Source organism: Rhinolophus hipposideros (genome assembly GCF_964194185.1).
Source record: "Rhinolophus hipposideros genome assembly, chromosome: 17".
NCBI lineage: Eukaryota > Metazoa > Chordata > Mammalia > Chiroptera > Rhinolophidae > Rhinolophus > Rhinolophus hipposideros.
Genome location: NC_138063.1, coordinates 29,465,432 through 29,477,468, shown reverse-complemented (window position 1 = coordinate 29,477,468; position 12,037 = coordinate 29,465,432). Strand labels below are relative to the sequence as shown.

Here is a 12,037-nt window from a genome sequence, read left to right as displayed (position 1 = left end):
GGCTCAAGGGCTGGGTTTAAGCACCTGAGGGGGACTCTGAGCTTGAACCTTGGCATGCCTGGTGTGGGGGGTGGGGGAGGCCAACCAGGGTAAGGGAGGATCAGATGCGGCCTGTTTGCTGAGGCCTAAGTGTTCCCTATTGGAAGGGAAGCACCTCACCCTAAGGGGCCCCACCTCATATCCCAGCCAGAGGCACCATTTCCTCGCCCTCAGTTACAATGAAAGCATCTCCCCGGCACCTCAGCAGTCCTTCTCCTATCATCCATCATTACCCCACCATGGCACCTGTCCTCTGAGACAGGCTCCCTTCCAGCTGCCTTGACCACAAGCACTGGGACCAGAGGAAAGAAATGATACAAAAGCTTATTGGGCCTCCCTGGCCAGCCCTGTTCCCTCTCTCCCTGTCCGAGTAGCTCCCAGCCACTGGGAATTTCTCCTTTCCTCTCTTCCCTCAGAACACCCTGCCAGGTGTTGCTAGGGCTGCCAAGGAGGATCAGGAACATCTGGAGCGGGGGCTGTGCAGGGCTAGGGGGTGAAGGGTCAGGGGCATGCCCAGAGAGAATTCCATGGCCAAGGACACATGGCCTTCTCGTTCCTTCCCACTCACTGTGACTAATGGTGAGTCTCAGTGAGCAATGGTTTTCTGGAGTCCAGAATATTCCTGCTCCTACCAGCAATGATGATGGGGTAAGGCCCTGAGCCCCCGGCTCAGCTGGTGCCAAGAACCCAATCATGGTGATTGATTTGATTAGATGCTTTTCCTCCTGGGACCCCTAAGTTGTAGAGCGTACACTGGCAGCTTGCGGGACCAGCATCCCAGTACATAACTGGGAATGTTGCTTCAGGCTCATGCCACCCCCTCAGAGGTAGACCTCATCACACAGCAGGTGCAAGAATGCTCTCTGTGCCTCATCTGGTGAGACCAAGCCAAGCCAAGTATTGATTTGACAGAAAGATATGGATATGTTGGGTGGATAATGGTTAGGGGATCCTATTTCTTTCTTTTCCTGTTCAGAGAACATGTCTCCTCTGCCTCACCCCACTGGAAAGCAGAGGCCGGATGAGGGAGAGTGTTCTCACCGGTCACTCAGGGACACCTCCATCTTCCTGGTCTCCTTCCAGGAGCTTAAGACCATAAAGCCTCTGGGAACAAGGTCCCCCTCTCCCACCACGGCAAACACTCCCAGCATCTTCGCCTCTCCATATATTCTTAGAACCAGTCAATATGATTAATTTTACATGGGCATAATTTCCTGCTGTTGCCACGGAGTCCTCCCTGCCTTGCCCATCAGCAGTGACATGATCCAGTTTCTGGTTATATTGGTCAACCAAGATATTGATATTATTAATAATGGATATCTATACGCTGACCTTTGTCCACACAACAGAATCACTTTGAGCTGGCTGTCATATTTCTTTAAGAGGTATTGATAAGCCCCTTACTGGAAGGGCATGTATCATCTGAGGTGTGTGCTTTTCACTCACCTTCAAGCATCTCCTGTGAAAATCTACCCTCGTTAGATGAGCTAGTGGGGGCACATGGGCATGTGCGAGAGGAAGTCTGTGTGCATGCGCTTATGTGGCATGTGGGCGTGGGGGTGTGTGTGTACATGCGTATGAGAGTGGGCAAGTATATGTGAGTCTGTCGTGAACACCAGCCCTTTTAGAGCTGATCAAATAGTCAATTAGAGCATTATAGGGAGGTAGCAGAATCAGAGAGTTCCTACAAATACACTGTGATGTAGTGTTTGATCTTTAGATGCCTCTTGTCTCCTAGGACTTGCGCAGGAGGCTTGGCTTTATAAGGATATTATTAGGTTGATGCCTCGTTCTGTCAATGTACCTGCCAGGCAAGAGACAGCACTCGCTGGGCGCAGTCTGGCCAGAGCCAGCCACGGGGAGGTGCGCTGAAGGCCGTGCTGCAGCCTGACTTGGGGGGCACGCCGCTCCCAGCCTCAGTCTCTTTCTCTGTGCGGTGGAAGTAGTGAATCCCGCTCCACTTTCTTAGAGCCAAAGAGGGAAGGTTGGCTCAGCTCAGCCTCTCCACCTTCTGCATGGAAACTCCCAGTCGTGGGAACGCTTGCCACTCCACGAGGCCTCGTTGTTTGTCACACATGGGGGTGTCACCCGTTGCCTGTTAGAAGGGTTCTGTGGGAGAACGCACACTTTGTGTGCTCACATGTGTGTGTTGCCCAGGCACACAGATCTCATTACTACATCTCTTTGTGATTGCTGTCATTCCTAGCTGCGTGGACAGTGGCATCAGGGAGTGCCTCTATCAAATCAGTCTACAGGGACCTGTTCCTGTTTGGACCCAGACATGCTCACTTGTCGGGGAAGACTCTTCCCTCGGCCCTGTAAAGGGAAGCCAGCTAGCTAGAGAGATCTTTTGGATCCTAAGACATAATGTATGAATAAACCAGACATGGATTAATTAGGTGTGACTGCATCATTAAATTAGAATAATGAACAAACAGCCACGTATGGCATTCAAATCTGCCTAGAATGACTCCAAGGGTTGCTTTCAAGTAAGTCACCTGTCAGTTTGTAGGTTTGGGGGACTCTGGGGAGTTAGGTTCCTGTCATATGTGGAGAAGTGGATTCTTTAGGCACCACCTACTCCAGGCGAGAAGCGTCCTTTAATGGGCACCCAGACTCTACAACTGAATCAAAACGATGCCTTGGTTCAATACAGCGTTACCTATGCACGCTTCAGCTGCAAGCATTTCTCAGAGTGAAATACGACGGGAGCATAGGTGCTCAAGAGACAGGAGGGAGAAGTTAAGAGGTGTGGGCAGCCAATGTGAAATGTATCGATCCCATAATATTTATGTGGATGTGCACATCGGCTCTTGTGCACATGCACGCACACACACACACACACACACTCTCTCATACACACTTTTTGCATTTCCATGAACTCTTTTCTTTTGTCGACACTCCCCATTTCAGCCAGAGAGATCGAGGTGAACTAAGTCTCGTTTAATTTTAGAAACAGCTGCTGAACGGCAGCCCCCTGCCCTTGGCCAACGGCACCCCTCACGCTCCTAAGACAGAGTGACTGTGCAGCAAGAACTGTTTTTATCTTCAGCAAAGAGGAGGACACCAACAGCTAGGACAGAGGGGAGAAAATGGGAAGAAGGCTCACTTGCCTGGCCAGGGAGCTGTGGGAAAGCCTAATGCTTGGGGGCTTTGTTAGTAAGATCTGTTCCGTATCTAGAAACCTTTGATCTGGAGATGCTTTCAACAAAGGTGATAATTAATTAAAGCCGAGTGTATTGCAATAAAGTAACATCACGGTCAGTTGATGCGCTGTCCAGAGCCGGCCTTCGGAAGTGTCTGTCATTTAAACTCTTGTTGGAGGCCAGCACATTGTCATTTTATTCCCCCTGAGCTTTGATCAATATTTTTGGTTGTTCTGTCCTCACGGAACCAGAACTACGTCTGTCTCTATGAGGGCACCCATTTATTTACATCTTGCAGATGGCCTCGTAGGATGTGTTCCTGAGCTAAGCTGCTGGGAATCGCTCTGTGTGCGATGAGTGTTAGTCAGCTCATGCTGGAGGGGAGATACAAGGGAGGATAGCAGAAACCAAATGTGGAGCAGGTGGAAGGGGAGAAGCCCTGTAAATGCGTAGTTCCCAAACATCCCCTTCTACTCACAGAGGGACCCAGAAAGGAGGGCAATTACCCCGAGCCTGCCCACCTGGCTGCCTTGTTGGTTCCTATGGGCAGGGCTTCAACTCCAGCTTTATACTCACCCAGAGCCACTGGAAACTGGATGAGCGGATAAGGAGGATACCCTGAGGGCAAGCATATCAGTCTGGAAATTCCTCTGCCACCATTTCTACCTCTGTCATTGTCTTTCTGCCCTGGCATCTTTAACTGTACCCCATGTTGCCAAGTGGAATGTGGGTCTTCCTCTTCAGGTCTCATGTTGGGGTTTTTGAGAGCCTTTTAAATGGCAAGGAGAAGAAGGAAAAGAGGGAGATGCAGGGTGATAATAAAAGGGTTCCCACTAAGTTGGGAAGGACTCTGTTCCACTCCCTAGGCTATCTGTATAGGATTGGGTGCTTTCCGTGATTCTTGGAGAGTCTGTGTATTTAAAGGCCTTCAGAAAAGGCAAAGGTAACAGAGGTGAATAAGCTTCTCTAGAAAGCCCAAAAGGTGGGCAGCCGGATCCCTGCCACACCCTGCTTGCATTTAGGAGAAATGCAGCATTCTGCTTGGAGTGCCCAACTTGACTGATTTGGCCAAGTCCTGTGTGTGTGTGTGTGTGCACGTGTGCGCGCGCGTGCACACGAGCATATGGGTGTATGTGAAAACACTACAAGAGAAAAGCAAGGCTGGGATGCCAAGGGGCAGCGGGTGGGAAAAGGAATGAAGAGGGTGGAGGGAACTATCTCTGCAGAGAGCTGGGCTCTGCGTCTGGCTACTCCGCTCCTGGATGAAAGGTCAGTTCTGAAATGAGTGGATCGGTGAGCAGAAGCAAGCAAGCCTTCAAAGGGTGATGGGTGGGAGGCGATGGAACCCTCTCCCAAACTTGGACTTCTGGGTGGGGATATTAGACAGGCAAACAAGAGCACACCTCCACATTGAAACTTAGATCCTTGACAAACCCAAGCCAAGAATTCTGAGCTGGAACATGTATGGAATCACAAGGACAGTGTCATTCTCCCAAGATTCTTTCCTTTTATCCACGGACCATCTTCTTGATCATGCATATAGCCTTGCGAGATGAAATTACCCTTAATAGCATCTTCATGCCACTTGAATTTGTCATCGCTTCTCTGCACGAGCACACACTCACACACACTCACACACACTCACACACTCACACAACTCCTCCACAGGGTGCAGCATCTTCCCTCTCTCAATCCTCTCGTACCCATAGGAACATACAGATTTTCACACTGTCTAGCTATTCTCTCTGCATGTCACATGGGATTTTCCTTCCAAGTTCAGAAGCTGCTGCAGTGTCAGCCACTGTCAACCACTGCTCCCAGCTTCCTGCTGGCATTTTGGCCCCACAACTTTGTTTTTCTTTGTCTTTGTCTTTTTTGCCTACAATGTTGGGCCTTAGTCTCTGTTGCACCTCTCTCTCCTCTATAGCCTGCCTACTCCAAATCCTGTTTAGTAGGTCCCTACTGGGTCAATTTAGAAACGGGCCACCTTCTGCTAACATGGAAGGGGTGAGTCGTGCAGTGTTTTCCCCAAATCTATCTGAGGTAAGTAAGACCAGCTCTCAACCAAGGAGGTGGTGTCTCAGATGTCTTCTCAAGGGTCACTCGGAAGCTCATCTCCCATCCTGGTATATAAATTATAATAATGAGGATGATAATGCTAATAATAGTGACAGCGATGGCCAAGCTCAAGTTGCTGCAGTGTGGCGCGATCACTGGCCATCATGAATGGCCCTGGAAACAAACGAGCTCGTTAAAAGCACTCTGTGGACCGTACAACACGCCTGTGCGGGGGGCATCTCCATGGCATGCATTTCTGTAACTGTTTTCCTTTGGGTCATTTCCAAGCTATCACTTCCCTTAAGAAAAGCTTTTCTTTTTGTTTTATTTTGTTTTGTGTTTGAGGAACCATACACATCCAGCCAACTAGAGCAGGTGGAGAGAGTGAAAGTATGCCAAGGGGTTCTTTCAACCCAATCTAGAATTCCCATTAAAGCTGAGGGGGGAAAAGAGGGTTAACGTCTCCCTGTTGAATTGCAGTGAAATCTAGGCCAGCTCTGGTTCCCACACGTGTGGGATGCGCTTAGTCATGCTTGCACATGGACGCATTGGCGTGCACATGTGCACAGTGATTTATTTGTGTGTATAGATTCTGAGGAAGTCTGTTTAGAAGATAAATGAAATCATGCATAAGCAGAAAATAACCACCGATCATTAAATAAAGTGATCATTTCCCCAATTTTTTTTTCTTTGCTCCTAAATGGGATACTTGTCGACATCTGGAGTTTGAAGGCTTTTTTTTTTTTTTTTTTTGTAATGACTACTATTGCTCATTTTCTTTAATGAAACATATATTTTTTTTAAATGGTTTTCTTCTTTTCTTATTACAGCTATCCCGTTTGCCATATCTCTTTCTCACAAGGTATATCCTTCTTTTAAAAACTATAGGTGTGTGCCCAGCCATTCATTCTATCAGCGTCTTTCCCTGGACAGAAATGAATTCTTAGTTTTCAAAGTAATTTTTTTAAAGCTCCCCTTAATTGAGCATATGCCCACGCTGATACTTCAGTTTCCCTGTCTCTGAGACTCATTTGAAAACGGAAATCAGATAGAGCCTCACTGGTTTTAATTCACCTACCTCAGGAAAAAAACCAAAAAAAAAAACCACAAAAAAAACCAACGAGCCCTCTCAGCTAAAGTCAAGTGGTGGAAACTCAATGTTCTGAGAATTGTTACATCTTACGTGAAAACACGAGACATAATTTTATGAAGACGTTCACAAACCACCAAAACATAACCATCACCCTTGCCCTTTCCCATTCTCCCAGAGGCACCTCACATCATGGGGCTTCAGGCATTGCCTCCTCAGATACCATTGAAATGAGAGGTTGTGCATCTGCTGAGGAGTATATTTTAAAATGATATACTCTCCAGTGCTCTATCCACAGAAGGTTCCATTACTCTGTCCCCACCCTGCCTCTAGATGTAGTGTGAAAGTATGAGGGGCTAAAGTTCCTGCAGTTGTAGCTCCTGGATTGGGAGCCCCTGGGGTTGCCAGTAGAGTAGATTTTCCTCCATGCAGTGGGGGGAATCTCAATGCAAAGTGGTTACCCAGGCCACAGATGTGTTCTGACTGGTTAACAAGAGGGGCTGTGATGTGGACTTGCTGTTTACATTAAAATGCATTGTAGGCTCTGGGAACAAGCACACATCAGTAGTAAAGGCTGTTTAAACCTTTGGGGACAGCCCTATGTTTAGATTACATTAATTCATAAATATTATACTAAATACCACTTAAATTGGACTTAAATGACTTCAAAGATAATGCATTATAATATGGCTATCCAGAGAGCACTAGTCTTTATGTCTTCCAGCAGCTCCGTCTTTGCTGCCTCCTATCCTGCTAGACCAAAGTTATGAATGGATTGTGGGCTTGTTCCTGTGTGTGATCCAATATGTATGTGTGTGTGTGTGTGTTTATGTGTGTGTGTATTTTAAGTCACTGCCTCAGTTGGTTCTGCAGGAAATAAAAATAAAAAAGAGAAATAAATAAAAAGTGACAGAAGGGAGGAACTAAACCAGTGGGTGACCTGTTCCCTTCTCCAAGGGAGAAAAATTCTATGGGAAGGGGCAAAATTGGTCCTTAGCTCACTTCTGCTGCTACCCCAGGAGTTGGCCTCTCTCCTTTTTAATCAACAGTACATTGTCTTTCTCTTTGGAGCCTGGGAAAACAATCTTTCTCAAAGTGCTTCTAATGGGGTAAAAAACAAGACTCGGAGTTAGCTGCGAGAAGTGGCATTAAACTGGGTTTTTTTTATTTAGGTGTTGGTTCTTCAAATTGTAATTCTGGGCTTTTTTTCCCCTTTCCTTCTCTGCCTAGCACCCAGATCTCCCCCCTGCCCAATTGCTTTCTGGTCTTCAGGGGGTGAAGTTACCTTTACAGTAATTACCCCAGTTCACAACTGCTATTTGCTGCCACCCCAGCCCAACACCCTTTCTCTGATACCGCTAGTTTTGCTTCACAACACCCACCCACTCCCTCCTCCACAGACTCCCAATTTGACTGGAGTAATTGCCTTTTAAGGTTCACTCTACGCATGGCAGGTATTCCATTAACCCTTAGAACTCCTTCCTTCTTTAGTTACCTGAAATGGCAGGTGGCCAACAAATAGATATCCACCTGAAATCTCGTGCATTTAATTTAATTTTTAGTTCTTTTTCTTTTATTTTCTTCCTTTTTATCCTTCCTTCCTTCCTTCCTTCCTTCCTTCCTTCCTTCTTTCACCAATACTATATATATGCCATCCACACTGGAGGCCACTGTTCTGTGATGTCTCTCAATTTTATCCCATATGATTCATTAGAAGTTAGAAATTCAAGAAGGGGAAAGAAAGAGCCACAAATATGCCCTGAAACCAGGCTTAACAAAGGCATGTTTCTATCCCTAGCCTCATGCTGTCAATTTAGAGTTGGGGAAAATCTAGAAGCCAAATGCAACCGTCATTCTTCAAGCCTCATCGTGCTTTTTGACTTAACAGTAATTAATCACCAACGGCATAAAGTAATGTTTTAAGGTGGCCGGAGGCTTATTTTATCAGGATTAGCTAATAAATCAGGCTGTATCACTGAAAGAAGAGTTCCAACTCTTCTAGGACTGAATAAACCAGACCTCAGAAACTGTTTCATTTTTTTTTTTCAGCTCTCCCGGAGCTTCCAGGCACTCTTAGGGATATTGTGGCCCATCCTTGCCTGTAAAAATCTGAGGGAAGGAGAGGCCGGAAGTTTCATAGGGAAAATAAAATGCTCAGGCTGTGAAGGGTGAGCTGCGGCGACGAGGCACTCAGCATGCTGGAGCCAACGGGCCTGCCTGCCACGGAGGGAGTCAGTTTAGGGGGAGAATTATTTAGAAAACGAAGTTTTGCTTGACCTAGGAATCCTGGCCAGATGTGTGTATGTATATATATGTTATGATGTATGCGATATAACTACGTATATCATAAGCTTCTCTACCTTCTTTATGCAAATGAGGATAATTCTACTTCTTTGCTACAATACAAGGGAGTCCAAATAACATCAGACACAGTGATGACAAGAAGGGCTCATGAGAAGAAACCAAGGCATATTGTTAAAGTTTATCGTCATTTGAAATAAAGAAAAAATAAACTGCCCCAACCCAGATCCCAGGAAGCTCAGCTCTTCACAACTGTCTTTTGCCTCTAGTGGGTTCTGATTTTTTCCTCTAACTTGAAAATCTTAAATCGTCACAAGAACTGATCATTAAGATGGGCAAAGGATTTCCCTAACCATGCTTTTTAAATTTTAATCATTACTATGTTTAAATGGGGGACGTGTTAGAGTGACAAAGGTTTGAAACAAACCTTGATTAGCTTGTAGGGAGCTTGATTGGAAAGGGAAAAACTACAAAGATATAGTTGACTTGAGGGGGGGAAAGAATCAAATATTTTGAACACCGCCTCCCCATTCCACCTTTTCAGTTTATCTTCTCAACAGACATTTTCTCCATATTGGATAAAGGTTGGTTTCTCTCTCCATTACAGCCCCCACCCTCACCCCACCCCAAAAAACTCAGTATATTTCCATTCTGCTGTATTTTTGTACTACTCCACATGCCATTAACTTTAAGATTTACTCCTCAGCAGGCAAGCTGGAAGATGCTAAAGCCAATAAAAACTGCTCTCTGGGACTCCAACTATGAAGTGTTTGGAGCTGTGCTTAGTATTCGGATGAAGGGAGGGCTGGAGAAGGAGGAAGGTTGTGATAGTGAAAACCACTGCTGCTTAGAGAGCCAGACAGCTCTGCGCTCTGCACCTAATGGGCTGGAGGATCGGCTCTGTTCATAGCCCATTTGTGGCCAAGGATGAGGCGGCTCTCTGTGTGTGGGTGTGTGTGCATGTGCATGTGTGTGTGTGTGTTTTCATCCTTAAAGCCACTAGCTCAAACACAGCGTCTTCCGTGGCTCTCCACACTACTGTTTATTAAAAACAGAATGTCCATACACATCCCTTACAACTTCCATAGCCCGGTGCTCCTTCCCTGCCTGCCGATCAATCTCTCTCACAAAACATTTAACTTGCCCACACGGCTCCAGCCCCGGTTAATCCCCATTGCACATCCGATACATTACTGTTAGAGAGCGGAGCACTGGGCTAATTTCGTCACCCACCAGCCACCCACACACATTCTACAACTGAACACATTTGGGGCTCTGCCTTAAAGATAATAAAACAAGGAGAACACAGGCAGGCTTCAGACAATTCCCACGACCACTTTCCTAAAAAGTTGCTGGGTTTTAATTCTTTAATTATTCTGTCTCTCCCTCCCCCAAGCATTCACTAGCAATGACTGCTTCAAGGGAGAGAAATAACGTACTATCAACCTCTCTGCATGGTGAGTTTGGGATAATTTAGGCTATACCTTTTAAAATGCATATCTTGCAAACACAGACTTTCCCCCCTCCCCCCAAAAGCTCTACTTTCCCGAGAAGGGGATCATTCAGGCTTCCCCGACTCCCCACTCCACCCAGGGGATGGCTGGTTCCTTGCTAATTCTTGCCTTAGGTTTTGTCCCTCCTTCCTTCAAACATCCAACCCCCTCCCCCACCACTAACACCACAACCGGATTACTGAGGTACATATATCTACAGGGAGAGTTCACTGTTACATTGATAGCGAAATAAAAATATCTCTTTGAATTTGTCACCTCTCTCCTTTTTAGACGGCTGCGCTCCTGCTACTCTGGCCCGGAGCGGGGAAGGGGGAGACCATCTCCTCTTAGTATTTTCAGCACCACGGCGATGGACAGCACCTCGTTCCCTGGTCGGCTGAGCGTCTGCCAGTCTGCTCAACGTCCCGGACTCGGCCGGTGCAGATGTCCCCGTCCCAATCATTTAAGTCGCTGTACCCCAAAATTCAAGCCCTATTTCCCCTCGATCCTCTCTGCCTTTCTCTTCATATTCTGCTCCCCCTGCTCTCCCCACGGCACCGCTGCTATCAGCTCGTCGCCCCAAACCCAGTCTTGCCCCAGCCAACAGCTCCCCACGCACCCAGTCCTGGTCTCCGCTGCCCGAGCGCCTCCCTCCTCGGCGTCCGCCCGAGGCTCCCTCTCGCGCCGTCTCTCGCTAGTCCGTCGCCTGCCGGCCGGTCCGACCGCCAGCTCCTTCTCCCCAGCAAAGTTGGGAGGGAAAGGTGCACTCACCTTTGTGCATGCCTGTGAACCTGTCCTTCAGAACCGTAAGCTCGTAGATCTTGCCGAACTCCTCGAAGAGGGGCTTGAGGTCCTTCTCATCCAGGTTGCGGGGGATCTGCCCAATGAACAGCTTGATGGCATCGTGGTCCTTCATGGGAATGGTCGACGGGTTCCCCGGGCTGTGGCTTAATCCGTTCATGTGCCCGGCGCTGCCCGGGCTGCTACCGAGCCCGTTGGTACTGAGGCTCGCGTTGTCAGCCTGTCCGTTTGCTAACGTGGCCATCTTTATATACATAGAGAAAATCTTCTTTCCTTTTATTCTTTCTGGCTCGCACTCTCTCGCTCCTCTCCCTCGCAAGCTCGCTCGCGCTCACACACGCACACGCATACACACACTCGGGTTCTCTCCCCCTCGGTTTCGCTGTATCTCGCTCTCCTCTCGCTCTCTGCTCTCTTTCTCTTCTCTCGCTCGCTCGCGCTCGCGCTCTCTCTCCTCTCCCCCCTCCCTCTCCTCTCTTCTCTTCTCTCTCTCCCTCTCTCTCTTTCGGTCTGATCTGATTTTTTTTTTTTTTTTTTTTTTTTACATTGAACAGACAGGATCTCTGTCCTTTCCGTTTAAACAGGCTGGACCGGTTCAAGTTCCCAGTCAGACCAGGGGTGGGGGCGGCGAGGGCGCGCGCGAAGGAGGGGTCTCGGGGACCGAGGAGGGCACGATGGCGGGGGGCTCCCGCACGACGGCGGGCGGCGGCCGGGAGCCGGACGGCGTGGGGCGGCGCCGGCCCCGCGCGCCTCCCCCGTCGGCGGCCCCGGCGAGCGTCGGTGGTACAGTCCGAGACGGCCCCCGGCTATAAATAGCGCCAGGCGCATGGCTCTTCGGGAGGCGCTGAGATTCCGGCGCGGCCGCCGCGAAGAGCGGGTGCCTGTTAGGAATCGGGTTGCTGGCCTCCTTCCTCTTTGCCTTTTGGGGGGTTCTTTTTGTTATAGCAGCAGGTGCAACTTTTTATATTTTTAAAAACATAGGTGTTCATTTTTGTGTGTGTGGGTGTGTAGTGGGGGCGTCATCCACCGAGCTGCGCTCTATTCGGGCGCCAGGCGGACGAGGCAAAGGCCGGGATGGCGGGCGGGGCGGCGGCGAAGGCAGCGGCGGA

The 12,037-nt window shown here is 48.4% G+C and overlaps 1 protein-coding gene across 50 annotated transcripts in view; it reads right to left on the bottom strand.

Annotated features, from left to right (window-relative positions):
• CELF4 (CUGBP Elav-like family member 4) overlaps positions 1-11,445 on the bottom strand; it is a 295,620-nt gene extending 284,175 nt beyond the window's left edge. For 40 of the 50 annotated variants that reach the window (XM_081078114.1, XM_081078136.1, XM_081078135.1 and 37 more), the window contains exon 1: positions 10,899-11,327. In XM_081078114.1, coding sequence (XP_080934240.1) covers positions 10,899-11,184 — 286 coding nt within the window. In that variant the 5' untranslated portion in view covers positions 11,185-11,327. Of the gene's footprint in view, positions 1-10,898 lie in introns of all 50 variants that reach the window. The other 10 variants (XM_081078145.1, XM_081078133.1, XM_081078118.1 and 7 more) reach the window with 8 other exon arrangements.
• Positions 11,446-12,037: the final 592 nt, after the last annotated feature.